This window comes from Amphibalanus amphitrite, unplaced genomic scaffold (assembly GCF_019059575.1).
Source record: "Amphibalanus amphitrite isolate SeventyFive unplaced genomic scaffold, NRLGWU_Aamphi_draft 001147F_arrow, whole genome shotgun sequence".
Taxonomy (NCBI): domain Eukaryota; kingdom Metazoa; phylum Arthropoda; class Thecostraca; order Balanomorpha; family Balanidae; genus Amphibalanus; species Amphibalanus amphitrite.
The window spans coordinates 170,240-194,565 of NW_024882641.1; the positions used below are offsets into that span (position 1 = coordinate 170,240).

Here is a 24,326-nt window from a genome sequence, read left to right on the forward strand (position 1 = left end):
TCAGCATTCTCTCGTGACGCCACTTAGTACAGTGGATCTTATTAGGATCTCCAGACGTAACTAGATGGCGTTGAGCCTTAGTCGAGTCCATGTCAAATTCAAGGAGAGGTCACTACCGAGCTGGGCCCGATTGGGAGGTGGGCGGGGAGGGGGGGTGGCGAGGTCACGGTGCGGGTGACCTGTCAAACAGCCCCGGCGCGGTGGGGCACTGCCGTAGGCAAATGGCGCACTCCAGCGTTGTTCCATATCGCGGTGGTGGGCCGGGCGGCCGGTTAGCTTGGCAGCTTGGAAGGAAAGGATAATGAGGCATGGTTTTGCTGTGGCCGGTTCACCTATTGTTACTTATGATGCACCCAAAGTAATGCAAATGTGGCGTTGATAATGCAACTGGCAATGGAATGCTAGCGAATGCTCCGAGCGCCTAGCTATAGGGATTAAGATTATTTATGTCTCCTGAAATTTTCATTGAATATAATTCAAGCACTAGAAAGATCGTATTCGTTCGCCAGTTTTTTGACCGGCTGGCGTTTCTTGCGTAGAGCGCCCTTGGGCAAATATTTAGGTATAACGCAGGTGATTTTTTTTTTGCTGGTAAGACGCCTTTAGGGTCAAATCAAGCAGTGGCGGCGGAACACCTTTAATGAAGTGGGGGCACCGCCGACTTTTGGTCCCATTCTTTCCATGCAAAGCCCATAGGGCTAATGTTAAAATGCCAAAATTAAACGGGGGCACGGTGCCAGATGCCCCCCCCCCCCGTTCCGCCACCACATGAAATCAAGTCGCTAAGAGAAGATGAGGAAAGTGGACGAACGCCACATTTCTGTGCATGAAGTGTCGAGTTATAAAAAGCTAAAAGTTATTATACGTGTAAGCTAAAAAACAATAAGATCAGTTAATAAAAATATTTGACCCGAAATTAACTTCTGTTGTGTCTGACCATAATTGCATGTATGACCCCGGTCCAGCCTGGTTCAACTCGGGCCCAACCTGGTTCGGCTCCCCCCTTTTTTAATATAAATTTGGCCGGAACCTTTTGGATGGAAGGAATACCAAGGACAGAGTCCCCGCTAAGCTTAGCTTGTTAAGTGTTGACCCTGCCATCTACCCTCTGATCAAGCAATTCCTGGTCTATTGCAGACTATGGTTTTGAGGTTAAGTCTATGTCAAAATGGTCTATGGTTTAGAGTCCAAATTTTAACGTGCGCACATAGCCGTGCACGGCCGGTCCCCTCAGGCCCTCGACTTCGCCTTGCAGCGGCCTGCCACTAACCACAACCATACCCGTCAGGAGGCTAAAAAACGTCAAGCACACGTCGTGTTTCAAACCCAGACTTTTGCAACCGGGACGTGCGCCTTCACCACATGGCACATGGAGTCCAACGCTCTACCGACCGAGCTACCGGGACGGACATTTACCTTGGGGTTTCGCCTCGTGACATTGACAGACGTCAGACACTTTGGCCGAACTTTAGCCGAAACACTGAGCAAGCTGCGCAGGGCGATAGGTGCTCGTATGCGTTGAGGTTGGGTAACCTGTGAGCTGAACGCGATGTCGTGAGTTCGAGCCCCACTCCCGGCTCTGGTTTTATCTAGACACAACCAAAATCTTTCCTTCTACTGCAACACAGCTAAGCACGATGACATCTTTCCCCAATATCTTTCCCCAATATCCTCACCAAAAGTCAAAATTATCGCTTATAAACGTTTAGCTAAGTTTCATTTTTTTAAGAAAATATTTTTTGTCATTTGTCTGGAGCCATTTCAACTCTATTTTCTTTTCTGATTCTTTTCGACCCGATAAAACCCACCAAAACTGAACGTGCCAAATGAAAAATATCTAACTCAAATAACAGTTTAGAAAAGCCTCATCATGCATCATGAAAAGCATCATGCAACTGTCGACTGAAAAGTTGCATGCTATGAATACGTCCTAGATTTCCATTATCATTGTTCAACATTTTGGCTGGAACTGACGCTGCCTCTGGCTTGCCCGTTTGTTTGAGATAATGATTCCCTTCAGTCGCGTTCTTGCCGGTTCCACATGAACAGGATACCACAATACCTACCAGAGTGAACGCGACCGCAACCATCATCCCCTCCCCTCAGCCTCGGCGCAGTGGCGGGCGGCCCTGGGCGGCCCACTCCTGGCGCTATGCGCACGCCCCATGCGCCGTGATACCGCCTCACTCCCCCTCCCTCCTTCCCCCACAATGACCGGTGACCTCACTTCCCTCGGGTTTTGGACTCGCCCTACCCCGACCGTAGCGCCACGTGGTGGCTCTGGAGATCTTAAATAGACCCACTGTACATATTTATCGCCTTGCCTGTGGCCATGTTGGATGAAATGTAAAAAGTTTGTATTTGCAACGGAAATCCAAACTTTTTGACAAGAACAAAACGCTAGTTCATGACTGTACAGATAGCGTGATGGTGGCATTGAATACCGTCTCGGGTAGTCTTGAATGTCAACTTTTTTTTTTCTGATACCGTCTCGGGTAGTCTTGAATGTCAACTTTTTTTTCTGAACATGTTGTCCATATTGTCGAAGTTTTCAATAAGAACTGCAACATTTTTATTGGCATCGAGTGGGGCACATCATGTTACTCAATCCGCAATATAGCCCATCTGTTCAGCATTGTTTGATTTTATGCAAGCTGCTGCATTTTGAGGAGCTGCATCAAAAACCTGGGGGTGTTGAGCCATCCTTGCGTTTAGGGACATTACATTTCATCGGGTGTTGCGGCACCCATGCCTTTGTGGACGTTCAATTTTCATCTGTGTCAGGCAACCGATCTTGTCCTTAACGTGTTTATCGCCGTCGCAAGTTTATCGGCTGGTGACTGTTTGTTCCACCACCGCTCCTCGACGTCTCTTTACGTCGTGACCGCATGTCAGGCATCGGTCAGTACCTTCAGTGGCTCTCAAACTTCTTCGTCCAGATGCGGACGGCACAGCTGGCGCCCTAATCCTGCTTCACCGACAACTAATGCATCGCTACTAAGGAAGCGATGCATGTCCTTCATTTTTTTATGTTGAGTATCACCCAGGATGAAATCATTTTAGCCTGATTTTTCATATCTGGCCGGAAACATTGTCGACATCGCTCTTCTCTCAATGTGTTTCACAGGTGTTGGTCGCACACTTCAGTGTCCCCACTGCAACGTCAGATGTCTGGGACAACAACATCTGGACAGACACGTGAAGATAAGTCACGGTCACATCGGCAGGAACGGCAGGTTCAAGTGCGAGTGGTGTCAATACTCTACCGACAAGTCCACTCATATGAAATACCACCGGAAGACTCACACGGGGGAGCGACCCCACTGCTGCTCTATCTGTACGGCACGGTTTGCTCAGCGGTCCACCCTCATCACACACACGCGGACCCATACGGGAGAACGGCCGTATGCCTGCTCCCTCTGCCATGCACAATTCGCTGACCAGGCGCACCTCATCAGACACAAGCGAACCCACACTGGGGAGAGGCCGTATGGCTGCTCCCTCTGCAAGGCACAATTCAGTGAACGGTCAAAACTCACCGGACACATGCGAATCCACACTGGGGAGCGGCCATACAGCTGCTCTATCTGCAAGGCGCGGTTCCTTGAACGGTCACATCTTACTGCACACGTGCGGACCCACACTGGGGAACGGCCGTACGGCTGCTCCATCTGCCCGGCACGGTTCACTAAACGGTCTACCCTAACAAAACACATGTGTACCCACACAGGGGAGCGGCCGTACGGCTGCTCAACCTGTGCGGCACGGTTCACTCAACGGGCTTATCTCAACGAACACATGCGGACCCACACGGGGGAGCGGCCGTACGGCTGCTCACACTGCCGGGCCCGGTTCACTCAACGGGCACATCTCACCAAACACATGCGTACCAATGCGAAGTGCAACCGCACTGCTGCCACTTCTGTCTAGCGGTTCGGCAGTTTGAGGCACAAAAGTCAGTTTTAAGTGGTACACAGTTTTGAGAATTACACAGGTTTGAGTGATGCGGTAAATGTTTTGATTGGCGAAATTCAATGGTGAGAAATGTCAACAAGTTCATGGCCGGCCGCCGTTGTGCGTTTGATATTAGCGTTGTATTAGCGTAACACAGTGCTGAGGCTTCACGACAAGTGCATGACCAGACCCCGTTGTACGTTAGTTATTCGTGTTATAGCTGTGATGCTCGTTTGTGAGCTTCGTGGCTACCCGTCTCATATCTGGTTTGTTTGTTCTTATCCAGTGTGATTCAGTGGTTGTGTTTTACACTAGCCGCCTTAACCCGCGCCCCACGGGGGGAGGGGGCCGGGGCTATGCATAGCTCTCCTCCCGTTTTTCTGCAATAACTTCCAAACCGCTTGACGTATCGACGCCAAACTTTCAGTACCTTCGGCTGCATCAATTTGATACCTTGTGTCGAAAAAATGAACTTCGTAGTTCGTAGCTACTATAGGTCGGCCGGAAATGACGTCAGAGTGACGTCATGTTCGGCCGATTTCGACGCAAAACATTGAACCACGGCAATCGCTCCCAAGAGCTCAGTTTTTAAGCTAGATCCAATTTCTTTGCATGAAAGGACTCAGAATAGACTGCGCTATCAAACTGCTATCTCGGATTTTCAAAATTTTGAAAATTCCGAAAATTTTATATGATAAATTCAAAATTTATGTTTCTATATTTTTTTCAAAAAGTTTTCGATTTTTCGAAGCAAAAAAAAAACGGAACATATGTGATAGAACACATGCTTTTGGCTAACTCTAGCAAGTTTTAGCTAATTATCTTCAAAAATGGCCAAGTGATGCGCATTATTGCAAAAAAAAAATCACAAATATTAATTTTTCAAATCAATTTTTCAGTACGTATTTGACATCGTGCACCAATATAAATAGCACCATCGTGTTCCTGAGCTCAAACTGCATCCAATAGACACCTTTTTTGTTGAAAAATTTTAACTTCAAAATTTGACCTTTTTTGACCTGAAAGTGACCTGACCTAAGCTAATTTCGACTCAAAACGACCTCGAATAACACAGACGACATCAAATTCGAAATCTATGGCCTAAATGGACCATTAAACATGTGTCACGTGACCGACGTATGATAAAATATTTCCGTGACCTGTGATGACCTGACCCTGACCTGAAAATCAAAGTACAAGTTTGGTACCCTCAGGATATCTAGAGCATCTGTTCAGTGTTCACGAGTGTGTAAACCAAAAATGAGCCTGATATGACTTGTAAGGCGGCGGCCAGAGCCCAAAATGTGAAGAATCAAAAATGCTAATAATTTTTTACTTTGACCTGACCTGTGACGTCATCAGTGACTTCTAGGTGAATAAAATTAGGTTTCATTCGACAGTTTTTTCCGGAGCTATCAGACGCCGTTTGAATTTTGACGATCGGCCCAGTAGTTTCGGAGTTAGGAGGGGGCTATGGAGAGCCCCCCACCCCCCAGTAGGGCGTGTTATACGCAGACCCCAGTGGGGCGCGGGTTAACATAGGAGGTAAGGACTGTCGCTGCTGTTTGTTAACACTACAATTTGTGTGAGGAATATCCGGTAATTTTGAGATAATGCTTCTTTTTTGGCTTCGGCTCCCTCTCGTATTCGCAGTATTTCGTATTATCTGCGCACTTTTGTGGACAAGTAGCGTATGTCGTATGTCAAAGTAGCGTATGTCAAACGTATGTCGGCATGTCGTCCAGATGCTACAGGTCTCTATTCATCCTGTATAAACGCAGCCCTTATTAGATATGTGCTGTTTGTTTATAGGCGCGACTGGATGTTTCTGGTCTTGCAGCCTTCGGCGGACTACGTGCCGCTAAAGGGTGAAATAAAAGTAGTATTGCTAGATAGAAAAATGTACCTACTGACTTACTGAGTTTTCATCTGGACATATGTGTATGGATCAATACCTACCCACTACTGTGCCGCAGTGTTTTGTTTATGTACATTTTCAAGTTCAAATTCGGCCATTGCCATGGCCGAATGAACGCGTATTAGGTAATAAAGAAAATGATCGCTACTACCCTTTCCATCATGTATGTATGTAGGTATTTCAAGTGACCATCCCACCTTAACATTAGTTTTGAGTTGAGATAGCCAAAATGGGGTCCCTGGCCTGCACTTACCTACTGGTTCAAGCATTCACAACATCGATAAATGCCTCAAATCGAAAATATCTTATTTCAAAGTTGCAGCACTTTGGATTCAAAGGGACAAATGGGTTAGAATGCCCCCTCTGAATGTGTGACGTCAGCGAAAATCAAACGATTTTAAATCTTTTACTAAAGCGTTTGGTAGCACGCGGTGGTATATACTGCTTTGCCCGCAATAAGTGACGCACTTTCAAATAAAGTCGCTAGGAACAACGGAGATCCCAAAAAGTAAACAAATGTAAAAGTCTAATATCTTGAAAACCGGTGAATATTTTTTTCGGTGAACGTTGGTAAATATTCGTTTTTGCTCTTTCTGAACCGAGCGACATCACCTTCATGCCATTCATTAACTTTTTGAAGGCGGGAGGGCCCCTTTGACCTAGTCCGTGGTGTAAAATACGAGAAGTGAAGGCATCTACTCCAACCAAACAGACATTGCTCAGATAAATAACTGATTGCGTTTTATCGGCTCTTGGTGGCTAACATTTTAAAAAATATATTCCTTGGCGTTGGTAAACAGGCCTTTTTCATAGATAAGTTGGCTCTAAGTCCTATCTTAGTGCGAGTTGGTAAATGTCAAGGGAGCTTTGCATTCCTTAACCCACGAGCCGCTGGGGGGGGGGGCATAAAGTTGCCCCCCTTTACGTTTTGTGACATATCTCCGAAACCTGATGAGCTACGAACGTGAAACTTGGCATAGCTTCAAATGAATACCTAGGCAATGTTTGAGGAAAGTTTGGTGGTTGTAGCACCTAAGATGACGTCACAGTGACGTCATAAAGTTTTGCTGTTTTCCGATATGGACCGTTTCTGATGACGCTGAGCATGAAACTCAACTGTAATTGAACTAGACAGCACCTGCTGTCATCCTAAAACATCTAACTACACTTCCATCTAGTTTCTGACCAAAAATCGGTCCTTTATATTCGGTCCCATATATCTGATGTATCGTAAGGAATATGAGAGTCGCAAATCTATAATTTCACTTATGACGTCACTGTGACGTCATCTCAGATGGGATCAACACCAAATTTGGGCACAACCTCGGCTAGGTATTCAGGAAGATGTGTGCAAAGTTTCGCTTCTCTATCTCTTCGCGTTGCGACGATATCGTGGCAGAAGTAAAGAGAGGCAACTATATGCCCCCCCCCCCCCAGCGGCCGGCGGGTGGCGCGGAAGCCCAGCGGCCGCAGGGTTAAGAGCTCAACGTTCTCTTTCTGATGGCTGTATTTCGAACGATGAACGGATCAACTCATGGGCGCTGATGGCTTGTCTCGTCAACATAGCCGCTCACCGCCCACGGCACTCATCAAGGTGATCTGGAAACGCGACCCGTTGCGTGGGTCATCTCTGGGCGTCGGTTTTGTTCCGGTGTGTGTGCTACCTGCTTTGTCACGGAACTTGGTTAATGGTATTTCTTCTTTCTGTGTATTCTTCAGGTATCAGTGGCTCGGTCCAATGTCCCCACTGCGGCTTCAGATGTGTGGGACAACATTATCTGGACAGACACGTGAAGAAAAGTCACAGTCGCATCGGGAAGAACGGGAGATTCAAGTGCGAGCAGTGTCAATACTCGACCGACAGGCCCGACTGTATGAAAAACCACCGCAGAACTCACACAGGGGAACGGTCATACGGCTGCTCCATCTGTACGGCACGGTTCACTGAGCGGTCAAACCTCAACAGACACATGCGGACTCACACTGGGGAGCGGCCGCACAGCTGCTCTATCTGCATGGCACGGTTCACTCGATGGTCATACCTCACCGAACACATGCTGACTCACACTGGGGAGCGGCCGTACGGCTGCTCCATCTGCAAGGCACGGTTCTCTAGGCGGTCAAACCTCATCAAACACATGCGGACCCACACGGGAGAGCGGCCATACGGCTGCTCTATCTGTACGGCACGGTTCTCTGTTCGAGCAAGCCTAAACAACCACATGCGGATTCACACTAGGGAGCGGCCATACGGCTGCTCCATCTGCACGGCCCGGTTCACTGAACGGTCCACCTTCACCAGACACGTGCGAACCCACACTGGGGAGCGCCCATACGGCTGCTCTATCTGTACGGCACGGTTCTCTGTTCGAGCAAGCCTAAACAACCACATGCGGATTCACACTAGGGAGCGGCCATACGGCTGTTCACATTGCCATGCTCGGTTCGCTGAACGGGGAAACCTCAAGGCACACATGCGGACCCACACTGGTGAGCGGCCGTACGGCTGCTCCATCTGCAAGGCACGGTTTACTCAAGGGGCAAATCTCACCTCACACATGCGTACCCACACTGGGGAGCGGCCGTACGGCTGCTCACACTGCCAGGCCCGGTTCACTAGGCGGTCACACCTTAACGAACACATGCGAACCCACACGGGGGAGCGGCTGCACGGCTGCTCCATCTGCAAGGCACGGTTCACTAATTGGTCACACCTTAACGAACACATGCGGACTCACACTGGGGAGCGGCCATACGGCTGCTCACACTGCCAGGCCCGGTTCGCTAACCAGTCACACCTCACCGGACACATGCGGACCCACACTGGGGAGAGGCCGTACGGCTGCTCCATCTGCACGGCACAGTTCACTAAACGGTCAAACCTCAACAACCACATGCGGACCCACACTGGGGAGAGGCCGTACGGCTGCTCCATCTGCCCGGCACGGTTCACTGCTCGATCAAGTCTTATCAACCACATGCGTACCCATACGGGGGAGAGGCCGTACGGCTGCTCACACTGCCAGGCTCGGTTCGATCAACGGGCAAAGCTTATCAGACACATGCGGACCCACACGGGGGAGCGGCCGTACGACTGCTCACACTGCCAGGCCCGGTTCGCTCAACGGGCAAAGCTTATCAGACACATGCGGACCCACGTGAAGAGCGGCCGCACGGCTGCCACTACTGTCTAACGGTTCAGCAGTTTGATGCAAAAACTCGATTTTAACTGGTGCACAGTTTTGATAATTACACAGGCTTGACTGATGCGGTAAATGGCTTGATTGGAGAAATGCAATGCTGAAATATGCCGACAAGTGCATGACCGGCTGCCGTCATACGTTTGATATATTATATTATTAGTGTTATACATCTTTTAACGCCCAATTTAGGGCGGCAGTGCGCACATTTCAGTAATAGTGCGGGCGATTCCGACAGTATGCTATGGTCTGGGCGATTTGTCGCAATCGGTTGCACTATTACTGAGCTGCGTGCACTATGTCTATATTTAGCCGTAAAAAGGTGTAGCTGTGGTTCTCGTTTGTGAGCTTCTTGGCTACCCGTGTGAGTGTCACATCTTGTTTCTTTATGTTAACACACGGTGATTCAGTAGTTGTGTTCTAAACTATCCGCCTCCACATAGGAGTTAAGGAGTGTCGCTGTTTGGTACAGTGTCGTAGCGCTGTAATTTGTGAATAATGTCCAGCTACGTTGAGGGACAATACATTCTTCGTGACCACCACTCATTTCTTTATTCATAGCATTTCTGCGCGGCCTTTGTCGACAAGGCAAGGCCGAAAGGAGATCGGCGTGGCATGTAAAGCTTACAATACCAGTATAACGCCTTTTGGGGCGACTAACGGAGCGAGCGAGAGGGTGGGTCTTGCACCGTGCACGTGCGAAATTGTGAGGAGGTACCTCCAACTGACTTGTGCACAGCACCCTACTAACCGGTCTCTAGCGATGTGCCAAATTTGAGGACAATCGGCCCAGCCGTTCTCGAGATCTGGAAGCGGCACTCTGCACGTGCGCACGTGCAAAATGGGTCCCAACTGACTTTTGCACGGCACCCTACTAACCGGTCCGTAACTGCGTACCAAATTTGAGCGCAATCGGTCCAGCCGTTCTCGAGATCTGGAATAGACCCCTGCACGTGCGCACGTGCAGCAGCACCCCAACTCTGGCACATGGATATGCATTGCCTAGTGGGTGCATACCTACGTGCCAACTTTCAGCGCAATCGGCCAAGTACCTAGTTACCGAGATATTGCAACTATTACAAAACTGACACCCCTTCGTTTTGCACGTGGCACGTGCATAATGGGTCACCCACATGCATCGGGAATAGTCCAATACTTGGTAGAAGGAATGAAGCTACCCTACAAAAATTACCGCATGTAAATCGGTCAAGTGGTTGCTGAGATATAAGCCTCGCAAAAGCGTCCGCACGGCCGGCCGGCCGGCCGCTCATACTCAGAAATTTCCGTTAATCTAAAGAAAGACTCCGCTCGCTACGCAGACGACTCGGCCCGGGAGCGGACCGTCCACTCGGAGACGTCTGGGGAGTCTGTGACTTCCTCTCCGGCCGGACCTTCATCTTCAGGTCAGTTCATCGTTTGCGGCTCTGAGAGCTATGGTGTCCATCGAAATGATCCTGGAGATATTTTCTTTCTCTACCAACACTCTTGACTATGCTCTTGTCCGGTCCGTTCATATTTGCTTGTTTTGTTGGGTTCGGCCCTTTCTGTCCTATAAGACCATTTCAGAGCCGGAAGGATGATAGGGATTAGGGGAGGCATTGGTCTGGGCAGGCACCCCAGTGAGTCACCTGGGGTAAACCTCCACCCAGCCCACTGGCACTCACTGCACCCGGCTACGGGCTAGCTCCAGTGGAGCCATTCCCGTATGGGTTAGAGTTGCTCGTCCAGCCCGGAGCAGGGGGTTTTAGGCGTGGAGGAGAAGAATTTGACTGTCCTGAGGATGGAAACGACGGAACGGTCGGTCCGTTCAGTTAAAGCTGGTCTAATGTTGGTATGTAGGCTTGACGTATATTTACCAAACTACATGGGTTTGGTCTGTTGAACTGACATTTCGGTTTGCGATCTAATCCTTGCGCTTGAAGGTGAGGCGGACTGCCTCTGGTTTTGGTCAATGGTTCCCGAAAGAAACTTTAACATATTGTTCAGTAACGTATATTTGAACATTTAGCCCGGGTCGGAGGGGAGGGGGGTGTTTTGACCCACGTCCTGTTTTTTCGGCATATATATAAAAAACGGCTTCGTGGAGCGCTGCTATTTTTAGCACACCACTTCATGCACCTTTTCGGCACATGTTGACCTAAGATGACCTCGGGGACGTAAGGATGGGTCACGGGTGCCATTTTCCGGTCATTTGTGTCATGTTTACTTGTAATTCGTTGTTTGAAAGTGTTTAAAATGACGTTCGTTTAAAGTAGGTACCTTCCAATTTTCTCCCATTGCACAGTGATGCAAATGGGGTTCACGGGTGGCCATAAATACCGAAAAGTCAAGTTTACCAAACCGAGTAAATCGCGATATGGCCACCCAAAGAAATGTTTGGGGCATTTGAAATCACATAGCTTTCATGTTTTTGTCAAAACCAGCCTCGTGTATGATTGTCAGAAGTCGTGACATTTTCTATGTCGCAAAATGACTGTCAGGTACTTGCAAGTTCAAACGCCGCTAGCGTGCGTTCATTTCATACAAACTGCAAAAATTATACATGGCAATGATCCCTAAAGCCTGCTGCTTCTAATGCCGGGTCACAAAATGCCGTATCTTTTTTTGGTTTGGCGGTGATCTAACCATCTGTCATCATGTTGCAGTCGCAGTTTTTTACTTAAAATTATTTGCTTTCGTTTCACCTACAGCAGTCTACACAGTGTGTGCCCGTTAGTCCACTATGCCTTAGCCTTCCCCAATCATTTCTGAGCCACACCGTGAAAGAATTAAGGCGCTAACACAGGGCAGACCGGCGCTATTGAAGTTTTTGTCCGGCGCGGTCGGGAGTCGCGGTGGGCGGCCGGTGGGCGGGATTGCTTTCACCCGCGGATTGCAATTTCGACAGACGTTTGACTTTGACCTGCTATAAGTAGGTCAAATATTGACCTTAGGTCAAAAGTAATATGCTCACTCGCGAGATCTTGTCAAGAGCAATCCGTTGGTTTTTGTCGCCAGGCGCTAGGACGCTTCGTTTAGGAACAGCAGGGGGATGCACCGACGAACCCCAGCTGTGGCCGCCCGCCCGCGGCGTGGCCGCCCGGGCCGCCCACCGCGCCGCGACACCCGACCGCAACGGACGAAAACTTTAATAGCGCCGGTCAGCCCTGCGCTAGCGTCTTAATTCTTTCACAGTGCGGATCAGAAATGATAAGAGAATGCTATGGTATGGTGGACTAACGGGCACACACTGTGTAAACTGCTGTAGGTGAAACGAAAGCAAATATTTTTTAGTAAAAAACTGCGATTGCAGCATGATGACAAATAGTTAGATCAACGCCAAACCAAAAGAGATACGCCTTTTTGTGACCCGGTATTGCAAGCAGCAGGCTTTGGGGATCATTGCAATGTATAATTTTTGTCATTTGTATGAAATGAACGCACGCTAGCGGCGTTTGAACTTGCGAGTATCTGACAGTCATTTTACGACATAGAAAATGTCACGACTTCTGACAATCATACACGAGGCCGGTTTTGACAAAAACATGAAAATCATGTTTTTTCAGATACCCCAAGCATTTGCCTGACTAGCCATATTACGATTTATTCGATTAGGTGAGCTTGAAATTTGGACCTTTTCGGTATTTATGGCCACTCATGAACCCCATTTGCATTACTGTGCATTGACTCATATTGGGGATATCGCAATACTGAACTGACCTTAGGTGGCTGTTATCCTTAGGTGGCTGTTATCAAAGTTCCGAGAGTATATATTCTGTACATATTGTTTCTGTTATCAATTGCTGAAAGTTCAAAGCGATCGGTCACTCGGTGTAGCTATGGTAGGCATTGAAACTTTATTGGAAGTGAGGTCACTTGACGTGACCTGATGACCTGACCTTGAGTGACCTCTAGAGCTCCTCGTCGGGAGCAGCTCTAACGTGCCGGCCGTCAACAGCGTCAAACATCTGGCCAAGATCCGTCTGGTGCATGTTTAGCTGCCGCGCGATGTTCAATAGCACGTGGTGTCACAGAAAACCACTATCAACGACGAGCATTTACCGGAGCTCCTGGTCAACGAATGGTTTGAGGCGCTCAAACGGACGACACAGGAGGGCTCAGTTTCTGAAAGCGTACGGATGCCTGGTTCATACCACGCTGTCTTCATGCGGGATGGCCGATGGCGCCCCACCTCAAAGTCTCTAGAAGAATGAGAAGTCATGCTGAGAGAGCCTCCTATCTTTCTGGGTTGACGGGCTATGACTTAGGAATGGTCCCGATCTGGAATCTGGAATCGGTACCCTGCACGTGCGCACGTGCGAACTGCGTCCAGTGTGACTTTCGCACGGCACTCTACCAACCGTTCCCCAACTGCTTACCAAATTTGAGCGCAATCGACCCAGCCGTTCTCGAGATCTGGAAACGCCTCCTGCACGTGCGCACGTGCAGTAGCACCCTAACCGTAACGCATGGGAATGGATTGCCTAGTGGGTGCCTACCTGTATGCCAAGTTTCAGGGAAATCGCCCCAATAATTTCATAGTAATTGTAATGGGAACAAATTTGACACCTCTTATTGTTGCATTTTGCACGTGCACTGCGGGTGACCCACATGCATCGAGAGTATCTGATATTTGGTAGAAGGGATGCAACTACCCTACAAAAATAACCGCAAGTCAATCATCCAAGCAGTTACCGAGATATCGACCTCCCAAAAGCGTCAATTCTGTAGAACTGCTTGAACACCCTTGCTTTTCACCTGGCACGTGCCACGACGGTCACCTGAATGCATCAAGAATAGCCAACCACGGGGTAGAAGAAATGGGGCTACCCAACAAAAAAAGACCGCATGTCAAACGGCCCAGCGGCTGCTGAATTATAAGCGCATCAAAAGCGTTACAGGCCGGGTCGGGCCGCTCATACTGAGATTTTTCCGTTATATTGACTAGCCGGTCACTAGCGGTGTGTCAAATTTGGAGGCAATCTACCCAGCCGTTCCTGAGATCTGGAAGCGGCACCCTGCACTTGCGCACGTGCAAACTGGGTCCAAAGTGACTTGCACGGCACCCTACCAACCGGCGCCTAACCGCGTACCAAATTTGAGCGCAATCGGCCCAGCCGTTCTCGAGATCTGGAAGTGCCCCTTGCACGTGCGCACGTGCAGTAGCACCCTAATCGTAACACATGAGAATGCATTGCCTGGTGGGTGCCTACCTACATGCCAAGTTTCAGCAAAATCGCCCCAGTAATTGCCGAGTTATTGTAAAGGGAACAAATTTGACACCTCTTATTGTTGCATTTTGCACGTGCAGTGGGGGTGACCCACATGCATTGAGAGTATCCGATGTTTAGTAGAAGGGATGCAACTACCTTACAAAATTACCGCAAGTCAATCGACCCAGAGCGGTTGCCGAGATATGGGCCTCTTAACCCTCGCCGGCCGAGGGGGGGGGGGCGGGTGCCGCCCCCCCCCCATAGGGTTTTTTCGCGATAGCTCCGAACACGCTGGCGATAGAGAGCTGAAACTTGGCATACCTGACCTTTGATCCAAGCCGCATCTTTTGCCACCAACCGCATTTTTGGGTCAGGTCAGGTCACTGACCTATGACGTCATGAGTGAACCTCTGCACGGTCTTCAGATGTCGCAACTTCGCAACGCCCTCACTGCCAGAGGAGATGTCACAGGGAAATGAAACTTGCAGGATCTAGTATCCATTATGAGTCCCACAACTTGTATATCTCGGATTTTTCCTAAAGGTCATATGAGGTCAGGTCATTTTCGTGACCTCACCATTATAAGTCAATGGGGAATAATGAAAACTGCTATTCTGGCGCCGGGAACGATCTCCAACTATCTCAAGCACACAGAATCGTGATTTTATGCACTCCTTGCAAGGGTAGATGCGTCACTTTCGCAATGTTGACCTTGCGTGACGTCATTTATGACGTCATCAAGGTCATATTAGTTTTTCGTCAATAACTCTTGATCAAATTGAGCTAGCGAGTCGGGAAAGCCACCAATGGACTCAGGAAGACCTGCCGAATCGAATGATATGCGACATGACCCCTTTCGACCAACTTCGTGACCTGGGGGTGCTGACCTGACCTTGACCTGAGGTCAACACCCCAAGTTGACCTGACCCGGACAAAAAGTATATCATTCGACGCGCCTGAGCGAGACGAACACGATGCTGCCAAAATCGGCGCTCTGCGGCCGTTTTTTGCGAAGTTATTCACCAAAAACTGAACCGTACCTTGGGGCACTTGACCTGACCTCAGAGGTCACCGGTTGACCTAGGACCTTAAAATCGGGTACCAATCTCTGCGTCTCGTAACGGCGCACACGCTCGTTTTTTCCGCGACGCGCTAGCTCCACCAGGGGCGAAACGGCGAGGGGGGGGGTCGTACCCGCCCCCCCCCCCCTCGGCCGGCGCGTATGTAGAAAACCAATAGGTCCGGCGAGGGTTAAAATCGCCACTTCAGCAGAACAACTTGAACACCCTTGGCTTTTCACGTGGCACGTGCCACGACCACGACCGTCGACCGATGTGTCTCGACCTGCTGTTATCTGACTGGATGGAGTTCGACGACGCCACGGATGTAAATGAGCTGCTAGACATTTTCATGCGCATCTGGAACAGCTCGGTTGATAAACATGTCCCGGAGCGCAGTGTGCGCACGCGCCGCCCCCACTGCCCGTGGGTTCAGGACGTGCTGCCCGAACTGAGGGAGGCTATCGATGCCAAAAACACTGCGAGAGCTGACTGGCAGGCGTTCGGACAGCCTGATGACAGGGCGCTGTATGTCTCCCTGAAAAAGCGAGTAAACAGCATTTTGATCACGGCACACCGAAACTTTAACTGTCAGCAACTGCTCTCAAAGGACTTTCGAGGTTTTTGGAACACTATGCGGAAATTTAACCTGTCATCTGGTAGTGTAACCGAGCCTGATGCTGACACTGTGCCTGATCCTGACGTACTAAATGAGTATTTCTCCACAGTAGGGTCCAGAGTAGCGGCCGAGGTGACCGTGAGTGACCGTGAGCCGCGTCCCGTGAGACCTGCGAGGGTCTGCGCTGCTCGGTTTCTGCTCACGCCGGTAACGCTCACGGAGCTGTCGACTGCAGTCAGAGGCATGAGGAGCTCGGGCGCCGTCGGTGTGGACGGGGTCCCCTTGCTCGCTGTGAGAAAGTGCTGGCCAGTGATCGGTCCTCGGCTACTTCGCATCGTGAATGCATCGCTGGTCTCTGGCGTGTTTCCCTCGGCGTGGAAAACGGCGTGCGTCGTGCCGATTTTCAAAGCTGGGGACCGCACGGTGCCTAGCAATTTTAGACCTATATCTTTACTGAGTGTCTTATCAAAAGTGACCGAAAAGGTTGTTTGTAACCAGCTGGTGAGCTATCTCGTGTGCAACGACATTCTCTCTGACAGCCAATATGCGTATCGGCCTGCACACTCGACTGAGGACGCCCTGATCGACGCTGTCACCTGGGTGTCAAACAACACCGACCCGGGCCTGCTGTCATCGATCACAGCAGTAGATCTCAGCAAAGCTTTCGACAGCGTCGATCACGGCGTCCTCATCGAGAAACTGGCCTGGTGTGGAGTACCGTGCCACTGGTTTGATAGCTACCTCACTGATCGGAGCCAGATGGTGCGAGGAGGCACCTTGACCTTACCAGTGACGCATGGGGTGCCGCAGGGGTCACTGGTGGGACCCGTCCTATTCAGTGTCCTAACGAATGACTTGGCAAATTTTATCCCTTTCGGCAAAGTCATTTCTTATGCTGACGACACGAACATTCTGGACAAGGCTCATCCAACAGATGACAGCCTCTCCGACCTCAAAGACCGGGTCGAGGACACGCTCTCAGCGCTCAAAAGATGGTTTTCACGTAACTCTCTCAAAATGAACGCGGCCAAAACGAACTTCATGATCTTTGGAACAAAACAGTCTGTAAATAAGCATTCATCTCACCTGACACTGAGTGTCTCAGGATCCGATGTGCAGCCATCAACAAGCATGAAAATTCTAGGCGTTACCTTCGACCAAACTCTGTCCTGGGAGAGTCACGTCTCGAGTGTAGTAGGCAAGTGTTTTGGCTCTCTCATCAGTCTATGATCGCTTCCGTCACCACTTCACCCCCGCGGCACTCCAGCTCATCATTCAGGCCCATGTAATGTCGCATGTTACCTACTGCTTACCTGTGTGGGGAGGCGCATGTAAGACGCAGCAGGCGCGAGTGCAAAAGGTACTCAATTTTGCAGCCAGAGTGATCACTGGCAAGCGGAAAAGAGACCACATCTCGCCAGCCATGCGCTCGCTCAAGTGGCCCACGTTCCAGGAGATGGTGACCGAGCGCGACCTCATCAACGTCCACAGGGCCATTCATGACGATCATGCACCGGCCGCGCTCCGCTCTCTCTTTGTGCCCCGAAACCGAGTATCGGTCAGGGACACCCGAGCTCATGAGCGCTGCCTGCAGCTGCCTCGCTGCAGACTGGACGCAACCAGGCGTTCTTTCGTGTACCGAGCCGCCTCGGCGTGGAACGCATTACCGGTGTCAGCGCTGGAGTGTCCGACCCGCGGTGCGTTCAGGGCCCAGCTGAGGCGGCGCCGTGTGGGGGGCACTTAATGGGTGTCCGCCAGTCACTGATGTGTACTCCACTTCGCTGTCATATGTAGATGTATTGTGTTTTTAAGCCATGTCATTTTATAACAGGTATGCCATCCTTCATACAATTGTTTTACATGCATTGTATCGTACTGTATGACGATAATCTCGAAAAACCTCAGCGGTCTGCGAGGACAGATTTGAAATAAACTACTACTACTACTACTACTACACCTAGATGCATTAAGAGTAGTCAATTACGGGGTAGAAGGGGTGGGGCTACCCAACAAACAAGACCGCAGGTCAATCGGCCCAGCGGTTGCTGAGATATAAGCCTCTCAAAAGCGTTACAGGCTGGGCCGGGCCGGGTCGCTCATACTGAGATTTTCCCGTTATATTGAAAAACTCGCTTTGCGCTTCGCGCTCGCTCGTAACCAGTAAAACGCCTTCTGGGGCGACCAACGGAGCGAGCGGGGGGGGGGGGAGTTGGCCTTGCACGTGCGAAATTGCAAGGGGTGCCTCCAACTGACTTGTGCACTGCAGTCTGCACCCTACTAACCGGTCCCTAGCGAGGTGCCAAATTTGAGCGCAATCGGCCTAGCCGTTCTCGAGATTTGGAAGCGGCACCCTGCACGTGCGCACGTGCAAAATGGGTCCCAACTGACTTGCACTACACCCTACTAACCGGTCCCTAACTATGTACCAAATTTCAGCACAATCGGTTCAGCCGTTGTCGAGATCTGGAATCGACCCCTGCACGTGCGCACACGTGCAGCAGCACCCCAATTGTGGCACATGGATATGCATTGCCTAGTGGGTGTTTACCTACATGCCAACTTTCAGCGTAATCGGCCCAGTAGTTACCGAGATATTGCAATTGTTACAAAACTGACACCTCTTCGTTTTGCACGTGGCACGTGCATAAGGGGTCACCCACATGCATCGGGAATATTCCAGTACTTGGTAGAAGGAATGAAGCTACCCTACAAAAATTACCGCATGTAAATCGGTGAAGTGGTTGTTGAGATATAAGCCTCGCAAAAGCGTGACCACGGCCGGCCGGCCGGCCTCAGAAATTTCCGTTAATCTACGAAAGACTACGCTCGCTTCGCTCGCTCCGTAAAAAGACTTCGCATCGCTCGGTCGCTAGTAACAAAGCGTATAAAGACTTTGGTATATACAACATGGCCGAAATCGTTAGACATTCTGGCCCATATACAGCTACCGGCGACTGCCTCCCCTTGGCTAAAATTAACTGGAGTATTTATATCACCAGTATAGCGCCTTGAGGGGCGACTAACGGAGCGAGCGAGAGGGTGGGCCTTGCACGTGCGAAATGGCAAGGGGTACCTCCAACTGACTTGTGCACGGCACCCTACTAACCGATCTCTAGCGATGTGCCAAATTTGAGCACAATCGGCCCAGCCGTTCTCGAGATCTGGAAGCGGCACCCTGCACGTGCGCACGTGCAAAATGGGTCCCAACTGACTTGTGCACGGCACCCTACTAACTGGTCCCTAACCGTGTACCAAATTTGAGCGCTATCGGTCCAGCCGTTCTCGAGATCTGGAAACGACCCCTGCACGTGCGCACGTGCAGCAGCACCCCAACTCTGGCACATGGATATGCAGTGCCTAGTGGGTGCCTACCTACATGCCAACTTTCAGCACAATCGGCCAAGTAGTTACCGAGATATTGCAACAATTACAAAAGTGACACCTCTTCGTTTTGCACGTGGCACGTGCATAAGGGGTCACCCACGTGCATCGGGAATACGAGGGGGTACCCAAAAGAAACGGGAATTGTTTCATATATGTTTATTCACTGCTCCCTACACATCGTCACTCATGTCATTCTTAAAGTACTCTCCCTGCGAGACAATGCACCTATGCAGACGCGTTTTCCAGCTCTCAAAGCAGCTCTGGAACTCTTGCAAGGTGATGCCTTGCAGAGCCATCGTCGTTTTTGCTTTTACCTTATCAAAGTCGTCGAAATGGTTTCCCTTGAGGTCTTTTTCATTCTGGGGACCAGGAAAAGGTCACAGGGTGCCAAATCTGGTGAATAGGGAGGGTGGATCCGTGGGGTCATGCATTTTTTGTCCAAAATTGTCTGACACTCAAGGCGGTGTGCGCTGGCACACTGTCGCGATGAGATCACCACTCCCCGCTTCGCCACCTGTCGGGGAGTTTTCGTCTCACCGTGTTTCACACACGCCGCAAAACGTCCAAGTAAAACGTCTGATTGGCAGTTTGACCAGGGAGGAACAATTTCCTTTTGCACACTTCCCTTTGCATCGAAAAAACAAATTAGCATTGTCTTGACATTTGACTTCACTTGGCAAGCTTTTTTTGGGACGCTTTTGGGATAACATTTGACCACTTTTGAAGTGCGAAAATCATTCATAAACCCGCGTCTTGCTCACGGCAGCATATTTGTATGCTGCTTGAAGCATTGGAACCGTTTCAGCCGCGGACTTCCCCAGCAGGAAACACAATTTCACAGATGCGCGTTGTTGCTCAGTTCCGCTATGCATAAAAAAAAACGACGGATCGGGCGGGAGTGCTTCAGTAAATACGTGCGCCACGCGGCCGCGCCTCTTTATTTCGTCACCTCACGGTGCAGACTAAGTCCCAGTGTCAGCCGTCCCTGGGGCGGCGCTGTGTTTGTCCGCCGCGCTGGTTGACCTGGCTGCCCCTTGGGACGATCACGTGATGCCCGGGGGCTGGCTGGGCCGTCCGGCCGGGACGCGGTGCCGGTGCTCAATACACGGCAGTGTGCTGCGAGGCTCAGACAAGGGCGTTTGTGCTGGGAAGTACGGGAGCGCTGATGGGAGACTGTGACATGTTGGCAGCGGTTTGGGAGTTTTGACGAATTTCTGCAACATGGAAGACGGTGTTCAGTTGCGAGTGTCTATCGGCGACTTCCCGTGTTACGACGGCTCTTCTCCGCCGGAGGATTTTCTTCGTCAGTGCTGCCGGTTGGCTGCGCTTGGCGGGATCCCAGAGGCCCAGCTTTGTTGCATCATTGCTTCAAAGTGTCAAGGGGCTGCTCTCGAAGCTGTCAACACTCTGGAAGATGCGCGAGGAGAGCTGACCCTCTCAGTGTTACAGGCCGAGCTGAAGGGTCAGTTCGGTGGCGGCCGGGACTCTGTTGAGCAGGCGGCGCAAGCCTTAGCGACGCTTGTCAAGGGTACGCTCTCGGCGCAGGAGTACGGGCTGAAGATCAAACGGCTCGTTCGACTGGCGTGCCCGGACTTCCTGGGTGAAGATGGACGGGTGAAGAAAATATCTGTTCCGGCCTACAATGCAGCTCTGTATCGTCACTTCCTGGTGGGGCTGTCGCCGGCCGAGAAGCGTCTACTGTCTCGTCTGAAAGCAGTGACGTTCGACAGCTGTGTGGCGGAGTTAACCCGGGAGGAGCGCCTGCAGCCGGCGAGCGAGGTCACCACTACCTCGCAGCGGGTTCGCTGGAGCAGCTTGGAGCCACCAGTCCGCGACGGGGACGTGGGGCGTGCGCCCCAATCTTCATCACCGAGGCATCGTGCGAGCTCGAGCTTGACTCGCTCGCCACCGCCTCCGTCGTGCCGGGGGTCGCCGCCCAGAGACGAGTGCTGGCGGTGCCGCGGTCGATCCGCTTCACCACCGGAGAGGCGCCGTGGCCGGCCCCAGCGACGATGGCCGTCTCGTGAGCGCCCACCTGGCTCAAGCCGTGAAAAACATGTCGACAACTGCGCCGGACGGCGCTGCTCCTCGCCGGGCGCGGGGCGGCGGACTGCAACTGATGAGGGTCCTGGCGGTCAGCAGCCCAGCGCCCGCCGTAGCCGAGGGACTTCACCGGCAGCCAGCGGCGACACGACAGCTGGACGTCGATCAGGTACCATACGATGCTGGTCGTGTGGGGGGATCGGCCACATTAAAAGACAGTGCCCAAACGGGTTCGCGGGCGGGTACAGATGGTAGAGTCGTCCCCTTTGCCGGTTACCAGGGCTCGAATAGGCGGGTATGTTATCGGTGATTGCCTTCTAGATTCTGGGAGCGAGAAAACTCTGATTGATGGCCGCGTCTTTAGAGTTATTTCACCCCAGCGACCGTTGGGGCCGGCTCCCCAGTTGGTGTCGGCTTCTGGACACCCGTTGAAAGCCTTAGGTACCTGCAGCCTGCCCGTAGCAATTGCCGATTCGGGACAGAATAATGAAGTAACGTTTGAGTTCACTGTGGTGGAGGTTCTAACCCACGATTGTATTTTCGGCTGGGATTTTCTGCAATGTCACGGGGCGGTGTTGGACTGTTCGGGCGGGTCGGGACAGGTGAAAGTGAGACTGAAAAGGCCCGTTCGCATACCGCCGAAATCAGTGTCGTGTTTGTGTGTGAAAACTGACCAGCCCATGGCGACTGATTTGGATTATGTGTTCACTGGCCAGCAGTGTGGTCAATTAGAATTTACTGATGCTTTAGTTCGACCGTATTCTGTTCATGAAATGCCATTGATGGTAAGAAATCGCTCTGATCGGTTCGTCACCCTGCACCGGCGAGACGTTGTTGGCTATTTACAGCCAGCGGATGGTGTGGATGTTGAATGTAATGTATCAGATCGAAATGTTTTCGAAACAAACGCTGTTTCTGCGGGGGATAGCAAATTCGTTGGAAAGGAGCCAGAGGAGGTATTATGACAATTCAAGGTGGGTGAACAGTTAAAAGGGCCATGTCGTGAGAAGGTGGCATCACTTCTGCAGTCATTTCCCGAGGTATTTTCGGAGAGCTACGCTGACATTGGATGTTACAGGGGTGGGGATGTTGATTTGGAACTTCAGCCAGGGACGAGACCGCAGTTCGCTAAGCCGTATCCAGTTCCGTGGGCAAAAGAGAAAGCGCTGGAACAGCAGCTAGAGCAGCTGGAGGCTAGCGGGGTCATTGCGGTGGGAGAGCCGTGCGATTGGAACTCCCCTGTTATATTGGTCTCAAAAGGAAATGCGTCGGAGTTTAGGATTGTACAGGATATGCGTCAGATCAACAAGAATCTGTTGCCAAAAAAGTTTGTATTGCCCAGCATTGACGATTTTTTATATTCACTGCAGGGATGGAACATTGCTAGTTCGTTAGATATTAAACACGCATTTTGGAATTTAAGACTTTCTCACGAGTCGCAGAAAATTTGTGCTTTCTATGCGCTCGGGAAGACGTATTACCCGCAAAGAATGCCCATGGGCTGTGCACAGTCTTCATACTTTCTGCATGTGGTGATGCATCGTATCTTGGGGGACCTTGAGGGCGTATCTATTTACGCGGACGATGTATTACTCACAAGTCCGGACGTTGACAGTCACCTAAAACTTTTGCATGCTGTTCTGGAGAGACTCAGTCGTGCCGGTCTTAAACTGTCTCCGAATAAATGCAGCATCGGCATGAGAACGCTGTCATATCTGGGACACCAGATCACGCCTGACGGGGTGTCTATTGATCCAGAACGGGTGCGTTGCATCTCCGAACTGAAGCCTCCCACAAGCGTGAGAGAGGCAAAGCGCATCTATGGCTTTTATGCCTGGTTCAGAAAGTTTATTCCCTCATTTTCGAGCATTTCGGCTCCGCTTGTCGAACTGGCCAATTCTGATTCCTTCTATTGGAATGACGAGCTAGAACAGGCGTTTCACTCTCTGCGAGAATGTTTGCTGTCCGACCGCGTACTGGCGTATCCTACACGGCAGGAAAAGGACAAGTTCATTCTATACACAGACAGTAGTACAGTAGGATCAGGACAGGTCCTTTGCCAGATTCAAGGAGGCACTGAGAAAGTTATTGCGTTCAACGGAGGTAAATATAGTAAGGCTCAAAGAAAGTGGACCATCTATGAGCTCGAGCTGTTGAGTTTCATTGTAGGTCTGAAGAAATTTTTTAAGTACCTTTCTGGCAATGATTTCATTTGGGTATGCGACTGTAAGAGTGCGCTGCAGATTCTTCAGAGTAAAGAGGAGGTGAACCCCCGGATCGTGAGGTGGCGCGCGTACGTCAGTCAATTCAGATTTCTGACGGAGCATCGTCCGGCGGGAGCGATGAGGCATGTCGACATGCTCTCGCGAATTCCGGAAAACTCCCAATCAGAAGTCGCTGGAGAAAGCTCTCCGGTACCGCCGGGGACCGCTGCGCCGGTCGCCGACGGTCCTGCGCCGCTGCAGCCTGCTGCTGCTGCGCCCCCCGCCGGCCTCAGCGGTGGGGAAGCCCGAAGGGACTCACCATCCGGGGTGAATTTGGTCAGTCATGTCCCCGCAATGTCGCTCAGCAGGGATGAAATACTGTGGTATCAAAAACACGACAAGAACTGTCGAGCTGTCGTCCACAGACTGAAACATGGAAAATGGCCTAAATTTTGCCCTCCGATTTTGAAACGGGAGAAGGTGGATTCATTTTCGCTGGAGGATGGTATTCTGTGCCGCCGAGGAGGCACAAATGATGACCTAAGAATTGTTTGGCCGGTCGCTAAACGATTTGAAATCATGCGTCAGTACCACGATACGTCGCATCACGCGCACGGTGGAGGGGAAAAATTATTTCAGCAGCTATCTCAGCAGATCTGGTACCCAGGACTGAAACGTGATTGCAACAATTACGTGATCAGTTGCAGACGATGCAGTCGCAGCAAGGATGACCGGGGCGTAGCCCCTCCGCCGC

General features: G+C 50.8%; 1 protein-coding gene across 3 annotated transcripts in view; it reads left to right on the forward strand.

The window, feature by feature from the left end:
- Positions 1–24,326, forward strand: part of LOC122370584 (zinc finger protein 271-like) — a 58,856-nt gene that overhangs the window by 25,167 nt on the left and 9,363 nt on the right. For 2 of the 3 annotated variants that reach the window (XM_043346285.1, XM_043346286.1), the window contains one exon: positions 7,592–9,614. The exons of the other annotated variant lie outside the window; for it this stretch is intronic. In XM_043346285.1, coding sequence (XP_043202220.1) covers positions 7,592–9,066 — 1,475 coding nt within the window. In that variant the 3' untranslated portion in view covers positions 9,067–9,614. Of the gene's footprint in view, positions 1–7,591; positions 9,615–24,326 lie in introns of those variants that run through there. 3 annotated transcript variants of the gene reach the window in all.